The sequence below is a fragment of the Oncorhynchus mykiss genome, chromosome 6, assembly GCF_013265735.2.
Source record: "Oncorhynchus mykiss isolate Arlee chromosome 6, USDA_OmykA_1.1, whole genome shotgun sequence".
Taxonomy (NCBI): Eukaryota; Metazoa; Chordata; class Actinopteri; order Salmoniformes; family Salmonidae; genus Oncorhynchus; species Oncorhynchus mykiss.
The window spans coordinates 54233133-54246336 of record NC_048570.1 but is presented as its reverse complement, the minus strand read 5'-3'; the positions used below and the strand labels follow the sequence as shown (position 1 = coordinate 54246336).

Below are 13204 nucleotides of genomic sequence, written 5' to 3'. Positions count from 1 at the left end.
GCTTCTACCTCTTTAGTCGTTTAATGGATGATGTGATGGAAGCTATCAAATCATTCGGAGTTGACAGTCGAAAGTTTGAAATGTTCAGCAAGTAAAGCATCGTAACGTGCAATTACCTCTGCAACCTTCTTGTAGTTGCCCCTGATGGTGGAACTTTCCCTCGTGTCCTCTAAAAGCAAATTATTGCATGCCCAAAAACGCGCTGCTGTTGATACAGTGGCTTGCGAAAGTATTCACCCCCCTTTGCAGTTTTCCTATTTTGTTGCCTTACAACCTGGAATTAAAATAGATTTTTGGGGGGTATCATTTGATTTACACAACATGCCTACAACTTTGAAGATGCAAAATATTTTTTATTGTGAAACAAACAAGAAATAAGACACAAAAACTGAAAACTTGAGTGTGCTGTTGAAGTTACTGTAGACCGGTGTGTTTTAATCAATTATTTGGTGACATATGAATACATTCATATAGTTTTATCTAAAAAAGGATAACTTTTTAATGTTTGGTCCTGCCCTTCCTCCTCTGCGGAGCCTCCACTGGTATCAAGCACACCCATCTCATTAATGTTGGTGAGACATTATGTCAGACTAATTTGCAATTGACTGTCATAGCCCCACATTAAAAGTATGTGATGGTGAGTTGAGAAGACAATCAGAAATAGTGTTAGAATGTTTTTCAATTGACTGCCATAGCCCCAAATAAAAAAGTAAACCTATTGCTGTTAATTACATCATTTTTGTTCACATGGTTGGGGTGGAGAGAATTTTCACATATCAAAATGGGATCTTGGGCCCAAAACGTTTGGGAACCCCTAGCCTAAGCCTTGTACTTTGCAGGGTGAATGAGTTGAGCAAATAACAGTATATTAATTGATAAACAGTAAATGAACAGATAAGTTGTGTTTATGGTCGTTCCATATGATTTCAATCACTGCACACCTTTTTATTTTCACAAAATCTTCCATACATGTTGCCCGTGGTAGAAGTGGTCAGAAAGAGACTTTTTACATCCGAATGCCAAAATATTCAGGAGACAGGGGTGGTCTTAGTTGACCCATTTTGCATACCCCACCCTACCATGTTGTCACCCCAAAAGCTCTCACAGTCTCACACAAGAATAAGACGTTCATCCATGTTTCTCAAACGTCAAATTTTTACGTTTTTCCAAATGTCAAATGTTGAAGTATTTGGTTACTTTTCTGTATCATTCCAAGGTTACATTTAGGAATTAACTCCAAATTCTTAAGGTTATGCATTAACTCAGAATGGTTAAGGTAAGGGTTAAGGTTTGGGATAGGCTTAAAGGGATACTTCGGGATTCTGGCAATGAGGCCCTTTATGCACTTCCCCAGAGTCAGATGAACTCGTGGATTCAATTTATATATCTTTGTGTCCAGTATGAAGGAAGTTAAAGGTAGTTTTGCCAGCCAATTCTAACTAGTGTTAGCGCAATGGCTGGAAGTCTATGGGTGTCTCCTAGCATTTGTGCAACTACCTCTAACTTCCTTCATACTGGACACAGAGATATAAAATTTGTATCATGGAGCTTATCTGCCTCTGGGGATGTAGATAAAGGCATTGCCAAAATCCAGAAGTATCCCTTTAAAACAAAAAAAATAAAAATAAAAATATATTGTTGGACAACTTTGATATTTTTGTTTTAAAGGGATACTTCAGGATTTTGGCAATGAGGCACTTGATCTACTTCCCCAGAGTCAGATAAACCTGTGGATACCATGTTTATGTCTCTGTGTCCAGTATGACAGAAGTTAAATGTAGTTGCACAAGCATGCTATCAGATACTCATAGACTTCCAGTAAGCGTCTGCCTCTGGTTCCAAAGGTTGCATGTTCAAATTGTTGGGTTCTAAGGTTCTGAGAATATGAAATATACTTATTACTTATAGTGCTGAGGTTTAGAGGGTCTACACCAGAAGTTCATCTGCAGGGGGAAGGTATATAGTGGGGGCAATTAAGCTTGGAATGTATTGAGTGCAGGGAAGTGATCACATGTGGTAGGCATTGATAAGGGGAGAGAGCCATGGATTAGTGATGAAGAGGGGTCAAGATCAGGTCAGGTCACGTTAAGGGAGAAATAAATGTTTATGGCCTGTATCACTTAGTGTCCTGCCTAGCAGTAAAGATACAATGTTTGTACAGATGTGTAGGAGGAGACTCGTAGGAAGGGTTAAATATCAGTGCTTGTGTGAACATTTTTTTGTCTAATGCAGCTGTATTGACCCTCTTGGAAGAATAAACTTGGTTAAACTTTCATAGTGTCCGATGAGTTTTTTTACTCTGAGAATTAGAACCTAACAGAATCCAGTGATAGAAGGTTGTTTTGGATATTTTTGTTTTAAAGGGATACTTCAGACTTCATTCGACAGTGGGTGGACCGGCGGCCATCTTTCTAGTAGTAATTGGAAGTTAAAGTTTCAATTCAATTTAAATGTTAATGGTGTACCCGCTGAATTGCAGGGCTCTGAAGTGATAGGTCCATTCTATGAATTATATTTCTATGATTGAAATGACACCCACCATGTATTCAACAGGATACTGTGTCTTCAGGTTATGTTATGTTAGAATTATTATGTTCAGGTTATGTAAAATAGAATCTATGCTACAACAAGCTTAAAAAAAATACATAGTTGTTTACTTAAAATAATATAATAGTTTGACAACCGTGTTTGTAAGCTTTCACATTATATCAAGCTTAACCGCTTATCTTTTTCAGTGATGAAGACATGGATGTCTCATGGTAGGATAGGGTATGCACAATGGGTCAACTTTGAGCACCTCTATCTCCTGAATGTTTTGGCATTCAGGTAACTTTCTGGCCACTTCCACCATGGGCAAATATGTATGAAACGTTTCGTTAAAATCAAGAGTGCAGTCCGAAAATGATTGAAATCATGTGGAATGATCTTTTAATGAATTAACAACATCAGTCAATGAAACATTATGTCAAGTTCACCTTAAAATCCGTATATTTCCAACGAGTCTATATTTCCAACTAGAGAGAGAGATAGATAGATGAGTGGCAGTATGGCAGTGAGTGTGCTTTCACACCTCTGCCAGGTGGGGTCATGTGCGCGGCGCTCGGGCTCCCGATTTCCAGCGAGCTAAACTCCATCGGTCGCTGTCCGTGGTACCTGCCGCTACGTTCTTCAATTACCACAGTGAAAGTCTTCATTTTTTCCGTGCTGTTTTGAAAGGTGCACTGATTATGCAGGTATTGTGAACATTGGAGTAACATCAAAAAAAAGGGTGAAAATGAAGTCTTTTCTCAATGCCTTAAAAAAGGAAGGTAGGTCTATCACCTTTATGAGTCTGGGTCCAAGTTTTATTTGCTTTTGACTCATAAATAGATGGAATTCTCTATCTTTGCTACTGCGTGTTCATTTTCAACTTTCTGAGGGGGTATTTTTATCCCTGCGTGGCACAAGTTCAATCATTTCATCTGCTCCAGAAAGTAATTCTACATGGGTTTTTTTGAATGTGACGAATATAGCAAGGTCTTTGCGTTGTGGATTCATGCGTGTAATTGTCGTCCTAATTTAAACTAGTAGTACCTATAAAAGGAGATGTGTGTCGTTCTTTTTGGGCTAGAGGTTCTTTAACATGCAGGATAAATTATAGGTTATGTCATAGATTAAATGTTGGCACGCATTTGAGTGGTTTCCAAATAAATGTGTTATGATTCAGTCTTCTACAAAAGGTATTTGTAGTCTCCTCCACCAATCACCTACCGTATGTAGATTATAGCCAGCGAGAGGACACACGGTGTATCTATCGTTCTCCTGGTCCACGGGGGAGAAAACACACCCACCAAAATGAGTGGATGACTTACGTCACCAAAACGGCTCTGCCGAGTGCATTATGGATCCATCTGCCTGTGTGAAAACAGTTGGTTCCTTAACCCTTTACTTCCAACGGACAGACTATTTCTCAATGAGATTTACTCAAAATGGATATATGAGTACAGCATTTTTTACTTTTATTTCAAAGCGTGGTATAGTTCCATTGGTAGGCTACATTATGTCAAATCCCTTGGTTGCATGACACTGACCAGAGCTGATCACTCATTGCCCTTTGAACTTAGTTCTCTTAGTATTAGGGAGCAGCAGTAAATGATATAGATCACACTGATTGCTTTCCTCTCTTATATAAGACAGCTCTGGATGTTTGTCATCTTCTTTTCCTTGCTTCTCTATTCCTACAGAGGGAAAGTGTGCTTATTACATTCCACAATTGAGAGCACAATTAAGAGCCGTGTGTGCATGTGTGCACGCATATGTCTGCCCTACTTGCATGTACAGTGCCTTGCAAAAATATTCATCCCCCTTGCCGTTTTTCCTATTTTGTTGCATTACAACCTGTAATTTAAATCGATTTTTATTTGGATTTCTTGTAACGGACATACACAAAATAATCCAAATTGGTGAAGTGAAATGAAAAAATTAACGAAAAAAATCTAAAACGGAAAAGTGGGCCGTGCATATGTATTCACCCACTTTGCTATGAAGCCCCTAAATAAGATCTGGTGCAACCAGTTACCTTTAGAAGTCACATAATTAGTTAAATAAAGTCCACCTGTGTGCAATCTAAGTGTCATACGATCTGTCACATGATCTCAGTATATATATATATACACCTGTTCTGAAAGGCCCCATAGTCTGCAACACCACTAAGCAAGGGGCACCACCAAGCAAGCGGCACCATGAAGACCAAGGAGCTCTCCAAACAGGTCAGGGACAAAGTTGTGGAGAAGTACAGATCAGGGTTGGGTTATAATAAAATCTCAAAAACTTTCAACATCCCACGAGTACCATTAAATTCATGATTAAAAACTGGAAAGAATATGGCACCACAATAAACCTGCCAAGAGAAGGCTGCCCACCAAAACTCACAGACCAGGCAAGGAGGGCATTAATCAGAGAGGCAACAGAGAGACCAAAGATAACCCTGAAGGAGCTGCAAAGCTCCACAGCGGAGATTGGAGTATCTGTCCATAGCACCACTTTAAGCTGTACACTCCACAGAGTTGGGCATTACATTAGAGTGGCCAGAAAAAAGCCATTGCTTAAAGAAAAGAATAAGCAAACACATTTAGTGTTCGCCAAAAGGATGTGGGAGACTCCCCAAACTAATGGAAGAAGGAACTCTGGTCAGATGAGACTAAAATTGAGCTTTTTGGCCAACAAGGAAAAAGCTATGTCTGGCACAAACGCAACACCTCTCATCATCCCGAGAACACCATCCTAACAGTGAAGCATGGTGGTGGCAGCATCATGCTGTGGGGATGTTTTTCATCGGCAGGGACTGGGAAACTGGTCAGAATTGAAGGAATGATGGATGGCCCTAAATACAGAGAAATTCTTGAGGGAAACCTGTTTCAGTCTTCCAGAGATTTGAGACTGGGACGGAGGTTCACCTTCCAGCAGGACAATGACCCTAAGCATACTGCTAAAGCAACACTCGAGTGGTTTTAGGGGAAACATTTAAATGTCTTGGAATGGCCTAGTCAAAGCCCAGACCTCAATCCAATTGAGAATCTGTGGTATGACTTAAAGATTGCTGTACACCAGCAGAACCCATCCATCTTGAAGGAGATGGAGCAGTTTTGCCTTGAAGAATGGGCAAAAATCCCAGTGGCTAGATGTGCCAAGCTTATAGAGACATACCCCAATAGTTTTGCAGCTGTAATTGCTGCAAAAGGTGGCTCTACAAAGTATTGACTTTGGGGGGGTGAATAGTTATGCACACTCAAGTTCTGTTTTTTTGTCTAATTGCTTGTTCTTTTCACAATAAAAAATATTTAGCATCTTCAAAGTGGTAGGCATGTCGTGTACATCAAATGAGGTTGTAAGGCAACAACATAGGAAAAATGCCAAAGTGGGTGAATACTTTCGCACGCTATGTCAAATTTGTTCAAGTACTTGATTTAGTTTGCCCAGTACAATAGAACCAATCAAAGGAGTCGAAAAGTTTGAACTCCAATCTCCCTGGCGGGTAGGAGTGTTGGGCCAGTAACCGAAAGGTTGCTGGATTGTATCTCTCAGCTGACAAGGTAAAAATATCTTGTTCTTCCCCTGAACAAGGCAGTTACCCACTGTTCCCCGGGCGCTGATGACGTGAATTTCAATGAAGGCAACCTCTCTGAGTCAGAGGGGTTGGGTTAAAAAAATGTTTTATTTTTTTTATTTCACCTTTATTTAACCAGGTAGGCAAGTTGAGAACAAGTTCTCATTTACAATTGCGACCTGGCCAAGATAAAGCAAAGCAGTTCGACACATACAACGACACAGAGTTACACATGGAGTAAAACAAACATACAGTCAATAATACAGTAGAAAACAAGTCTATATACGATGTGAGCAAATGAGATGAGATAAGGGAGGTAAAGGCAAAGAAAAGGCCATGGTGGCGAAGTAAATACAATATAGCAAGTAAAAATGCAGAAGACACATTTCAGTTGAATGCATTCAGTATTACAACTGACAAGGTATCCCCCCTTTCCCTTCCTTTCCTTACATCCAGATCACCTCAGTTGTGCTAGGCATTGGCCTTTTATTTGTTCCAAAGGTCACAACCAAAAATGTTCGGTGAGGATACCTTCCGCCACGATGGTTCTGGCCTTTGGAACAGCCTGCCGGACGTTTTATTCATTTTATCCCATAGTATATGTCTTATTTATGTTTATTTATTTTAATGCATTAGTCTCTCATATCCACTGTTATTTTATCATTGTTTTTACTATTTGAATATCTCTTTTAGAAAATGCAGTGTTTTATTGGTCTTGATTGGGGTGGCAGGTAGCCTAGTGGTTAGAGCGTTGGGCCAGTAACTGAAAGGTTGCTGGAACGAATCCCAAGCTGACAAGGTAAAAATATGTCGTTCTGCCCACGAACAAGACAGTTAACCCACTGTTCCCCGGTAAGCCTTCATTGTAAATAATAATTTTTTCTTCTCTGACTTGCCTAGTTAAATGTTATTATTTTTTAAATGTAGGTGTGTTCATTGCCTTTGTGTGTAACGTAATCACGTCAGTGACACCAAGCATGTTCAGCATCCTCCAACACAAATGGATACTGTTTTCGTGCCCCACAAAACAGATGTGCACTAGTATGGTTTACTGTAAGTGTTTGGAATGTGGTTCGTTATCGTTGGGGGTGTGGTAAGATAGCAGTCTGGTCCAGGTTGTGGTCAGGGAGTGTGGTTGTGGTCAGGGTATACACTCTTATGGTGAAGTATTACTTCAAGTGTGGTTGTGGTCAGGGTATGTGTTTGTTATTTAACAGGATGTGGCTGTGGCCAGGTGTTTTGTAAAGCAGTGTGGGCTTGGTTGAAGTTGAGTTAGAATTGATCAGGCTGTGGTTGTGATTTTGATAGTGGTTATTGTTAGGTAGGGTGAAGGTGTATTAACCTTTCTGATCTCCCCATCCCGGATCCGGGATCGTGAATACAGACTCAAGCTCATTACCATAACGCAACATTAACTATTCATGAAAATCGCAAATGAAATGAAATAAATATGCTAGCTCTCAAGCTTAGCCTTTTGTTAACAACACTGTCATCTCAGATTTTCAAAATATGCTTCTCAACCATTGCAAAACAAGCATTTGTGTAACAGTATTGATGGCTAACGTAGCATTTAGCATTAAGCTGGCAACATTTACACAAAAAAACAGAAAAGCATTCAAATAAAATCATTTACCTTTGAAGAACTTCAGATGTTTTCAATGAGGAGACTCTCAGATAGCAAATGTTCAGTTTTTCCTGAAAGATTATTTGTTTAGGACAAATCGCTCCGTTTTCTGCGTCACGTTTAGCTATGAAAAAACCCCTGTATCCAGGATTGTGTAAATCTATCAGCAAGCTCATTAGCATAACACAACGTTAACTATTTATGAAAATCGCAAATGAAATGAAATAAATATGCCATCTCTCAAGCTTAGGCTTTTGTAAACAACACTGTCATCTCAGATTTTCAAAATATGCTTCTCAACCATAGGAAAACAATCATTTGTGTAAAAGTAGCTAGCTAGCGTTAGCATTTCGCGTTAGCATTTAGCGTTAGCATTAGCGTTAGCATCCAGCACGCAACATTAACAAAAACATAAAAGCCTTCAAATAAAATAATTTACCTTTGAAGAACTTCTGATGTTTTCAATGAGGATACTCTCAGTTAGATAGCAGATGCTCAGTTTTTCCAAAAAGATTCCTTGTGTATTAGAAATAGCTCCGTTTTATACATCACATTTGGCTACCAAAAAAAATCCGAAAATTCAGTCCTCAAAACGCGAACTTTTTTCCAAATTAACTCCATAATATCGACTGAAAACATGGCAAACGTTGTTTAGAATCAATCATCAAGGTGTTTTTCACATATCTCTTCATTGATACATCGTTCTTGGACACATGCTTTCTCCCCTGAATCAAATGGTAAAGTAGAAGCAGCTGGCAATTGCGCACCGAATTCGACGCAGGACACCAGGCGGACACTTGGAAAATGTAGTCTCTTATGGTCAATCTTCCAATGATATGCCTACAAATACGTCACAATGCTGCTAAGACCTTGGGCGAACGACAGAAAGTGTAGGCTCATTCGTTGCGCAATCACAGCCATATAAGGAGAGAATGGAAAACAGAGCTTCAGAAATTCTGCTAATTCCTGGGTGATGCATCATCTTGGTTTCGCCTGTAGAATGAGTTCTGGGGCACTTACAGACAAAATCTTTGCAGATTCTGAAACTTCAGAGTGTTTTCTTTCCAAAACTGTCAAGAATATGCATAGTCGAGCATCTTTTCGTGACAAAATATCGCGCTTAAAACGGGAACGTTTTTTATCCAAAAATGAAATAGCGCCCCTAGAGCTCTAACAGGTTAAGATGGCTCCAGTCTCTGCTAAATCCAAAAGCCTGGCTGGCACATTCTCTCTCTCTCTCTCTCTCTCTCTCTCTCTCTCTCTCTCTCTCTCTCTCTCTCTCTCTCTCTCTCTCTCTCTCTCTCTCTCTCTCTCTCTCTCTCTCTCTCTCTCTCTCTCTCTCTCTCTCTCTCTCTCTCTCTCTCTCTCTCTCTCTCTCTCTCTCTCTCTCTCTCTCTCTCTCTCTCTCTCTCTCAGGTGTGCGTAACAACCCCCGCAGTGTGTGTGAAACGCATGCGGTTCTAGTTCAGTGCGCTCAATCAAAGGCTGCTTCATATCTCATACATTTATGAGGAATCAGATTGTTGATCGCCTTCTCACATTGAAAACATTATTGGGTCTTTGGTGCGACTCCAGGCTCCTGCTACTTCCTCCACTGCTTTAATTTCGAGTGGAGACGAAAGTGCTGCAGTTGCACACTTGTCAGTGTGATATTATACTCTAATGCTGAAACTCCACTGGGAAATAAGGTTCAATCATACCATTGCTGGTGGGGCAGAGGAGCTCAGCTGTACTTGGTGCAATAATCATCATCATCATACTGGGATCATAATGACTTGGATTTTTATGAGAAGGCCAGACAGGGCCATCGAATAATGCAGAGCAGACATCCCCCAGGCAAGGGTGTGTGTGTGTGTGTGTGTGTGTGTGTGTGTGTGTGTGTGTGTGTGTGTGTGTGTGTGTGTGTGTGCGTGCGTGTGTGTGTGTGTACGTGTATGCAGTGTGTGTGTTTCAACTGTTTTACAATAAGGGATAGATGAACGCCTTTGGGGAATAAATTGTTCTTGACTGATTCCCATCAAGAAAATCAATCAGACACATCGCCCTACAGGTAGTGATTGATATTCTGTGTTCATGTGCGTGTTAGTAAGCAAGTAAGTGTGTAAGTACGAACATGCTTGCATGTGTGCTTGTGTGAATTTGAGTAAATCGCAGGGCAATAAATTAATTATTGAAGGTTATCTCTTGGAGTGCTCTCCATTTCATTCTCTACCTATCAGGTAGGCTCGTCCCAGAGCAGTAGATGTGAAGGAAGGGAAAGGGAGGAGTGCTACTCTGTTCCTCATGTGTCTCTCCACCACAAAGTCTAGCTCTCTAAGACATGAACATTAACAGAGAGTGAAATGGCTCATCAGACACAGACACCTATTTGCAAGGGTCAGGTAGAACTGGTTTATCAGATAATCAATGACTGGCCCTCTCTCTTGCTCTTTCTTTCTGTCTCTCATACCCAGTGCCTTTCCACGAGGCCCCGGAATACTCCAAGCGGCGTCGGGTCCCTCCCTCTACCAGCAGCAGCGGCAGCTGCCTGGTGGCCCCCCGGGTCCTGCTGCGCTCCAACAGTGACAACAACCTCACAGTGAGCCAGGGGCCTCCCCAGGACTGGTCCCAGCCCCAGGGACCCCCCCAGCACCACGGATCCCAACAGGGAGGGGTCGGACCCCCCACCTCCACCTCTCACCGTAGCCTCTCTCCACAGCTGCTCCAGCAGATGCAGGGGAACCCAAATGGCACTGTGAGGACCATGAGCCAGAGGTCCCGCAGTACCAGCGTGGGGGTGGTCCCGCGGAGTCCGTCCCCGTCCCTCAACCGGCTGGGAGAGGAGGCCTGCAAGCCACACCCGCAGACACATGTACAGACACAGCAGACTCAGCACAGGCAGACCAGGTCAGTAGAAGGAGGAGAAGCAGCAGAGACACACAGCCATGTACGTAGGCACATACTCTTTCCCCACACACCACCCACACACACATGCATGCGTATGCACATATGTGTGTGGCTGTATGTTTGTGTGTGTGTGCGTGCGTCCTGCGGATTAGACACTGAAGGCTTTATATTGCTGGTGACGTAACCTTGGCTCTGCACAGTACTGATTAAGACACCATGCTCCCTGTCCTCCTTGACAGATTAATACAGACATATGGCACTGTCTTTCATCTACACACTCTGTCGAGAGAGAGAGATAGAGAGAGGGAGAGAGAGAGAGAGAGAGAGAGAGACCAATTAAGAGCTTGACAAAGAGAAACAATGGGCGAGAGGGGGGGAATATAGGGAGGAGAGAAGTCATACGGAGTGAAGGTAAACAAGGGAAAGTCAAAAAGAGAATGAGGGGATAAGTGTGTCTTTTTCCCTTACATGATGACAGCCATGTCATTTTCCTATTTTGTATGTTTAACACTGCAACCCAGGAGGATGGGTTGGACGTTGAAGTTTCACTTCATCTCCATCCTTCCCTCCAAGTCCTTCCCAATCCCATGTCCATCTTGCCTCTGGTCCTGTCCACTTCTTCATGTACTTCAATCCCTTCTTCTTCCATCCATCAGCCTTTCCCTCCTTATTTCTTCCCTCTTACCACTCATTCCATCGTACTCTCCTCTTTTCTCTCAGTCCATCCTCCACCTCCATTTCCCCCTTAAGGCGTCGGCATGCTTCAGTACGGCTGACGCCTAGCCGAACCAATTGTGCTCGAATACTCCCTTAAAAGACCTTAGATTGAAAAACAAGAAAAAAAGCGACAATAGTACAATTTGTCAATTTTAAGACGCCGTACCAAGTATACCATTCCGCAAAATAGTCAGAATTTAACTAAAATAACTCATTAAAATCATTAATATTTCATTTTTAATTTTTTTGCTCAAGAGATCTTAGTCACGCAATTAACTATGCTGTGTGGTGTAGTATTTTTCTAGGATTTTTATTCATGAAAACGAGTAGTATCTTGTTGAATGACAACAAAGACTTTATTGAAGAATCCCTACTGTTGACCAATCACCAACGAAGGGGCGTAGACTTCGGCTCCAAACTTCAGCTTGCCTCCAGAAACATGTTTGTGTGCCAAAACAGCCGGGGAAAAAACCTCACCGAAGTCCAAAATGAACAAAAACGTCACAAAATCTCATGGTAATATATGCACAAACTCTACCAAACTGTTTCGGCAGGGAAGCATGCGGACACCTTTATTCTGCCCGTTCCCTCCATCCTACATTTTCCCCTATTTTCATCAACTCACTCCCTCCCTCGCTTCTCTTCTCCCTCTCCTCTCCCCTTTTGTTAACCCTCCTCAATCTTTCCATCCATCCTTTCACCTCTATTTTTTCCCATTTCCCTCTCTCCTCTGACTTTTTTGCTCTAGAAAAAAAACTCAACGCATAGCTGAATCAGAAACTACGGCGACGGATCCTCGTCCTATAGCCTGAGTTTGTGCCTAATTCACGTACTCTCCAGAGAGTCTAGACAAATCAAATCAGATTCCCTCTCTCCTGCAAGAATATTCTTACCCAAGAGCTTGCAATACAGAAATACGATGTGGACTAAAAGATCAAATAAGATCAGTATTTGACTCTGGAAGTCTTGCTTAGCATAGTGTGTGTTGTAACCTTAACTGCAACCTGAAGATTAATATTAGCTGCCAAAGCTAATGCCTTGGGTTATAGCTTGGAAGGCTAAGGTCGTCTTCAGCCACCGAAATGACCCAGATTAGTTTCTGCAATCAATTGGGACAAAAAAGGAGCAGCCAACTCTGTTGAACACAACCAACGATGATTTAATCAGGTTAGGTTTTATTTTGTGTGGACGATCCATTTAACAGAAAATCAGGCGGAGCACTGTCTGAGAGGATGTGTCAAGGCAAGTCTCTCTCTCTCTTTCACTTTCTCTCTCTCTCTGAGGGCATCATCGAGAGTCAACATACACAGGAGGTTTTAGTCAACACTGATTATGTGCCCAATCATCTGGAGGAGACACTGTTTTTCTCCTCTTTTTCCTGTCCTTTCCCATTGTTGTCACTGATCTAGAGGGATCAATGGAGTTGGTGAAAGCAATATGATGAACCCTTCTTGGCCCATATTTCCCAAATGTAGCGTTTAGAACTGACGCCATTTGGAAGTCTTTGCATTTGATCGGTACATTCTTTATTTCTATTTATGGTTTGGAAGGTCATGCCCTCGATTTGTTTTTATACAACCCTGGCCTTCCCCTAAGTGTGTGTATGTGTGTGTGTGTGTGTGTGTGTGTGTACTTGTTTTTCTATCTTATCAGCACGCCAATTTCCTAACAATTCACCCGTATGTCCTGACATGGTAGGAAAACAATAACTTTTCTGAAAAGTCAGGACTATTTTAATGTCCTGTATTTGTTCAAATGTTATTTTAAGCTTAAGGGTTAGGTTAAGGGTTAGGGGTTTAAGGTTAGGGTTAAAGTTAGGGTTATGTTAATGATTAGGGGTAGGGTTAGGTGTTAGGGAAAATAGGATTTCTAATGGTCAAACATTTTTACTC

General features: G+C 41.6%; 1 protein-coding gene across 1 annotated transcript in view; it reads left to right on the top strand.

Moving 5' to 3' along the window:
* The window catches only part of LOC110526925 (SH3 and multiple ankyrin repeat domains protein 2), a 245405-nt gene that overhangs the window by 124565 nt on the left and 107636 nt on the right, over positions 1–13204 (top strand). The window contains exon 11 of the mRNA XM_036981764.1: positions 10163–10709. Within this exon, the coding sequence (XP_036837659.1) occupies positions 10163–10709 (547 nt within the window). The remainder of the gene's footprint in view (positions 1–10162; positions 10710–13204) is intronic.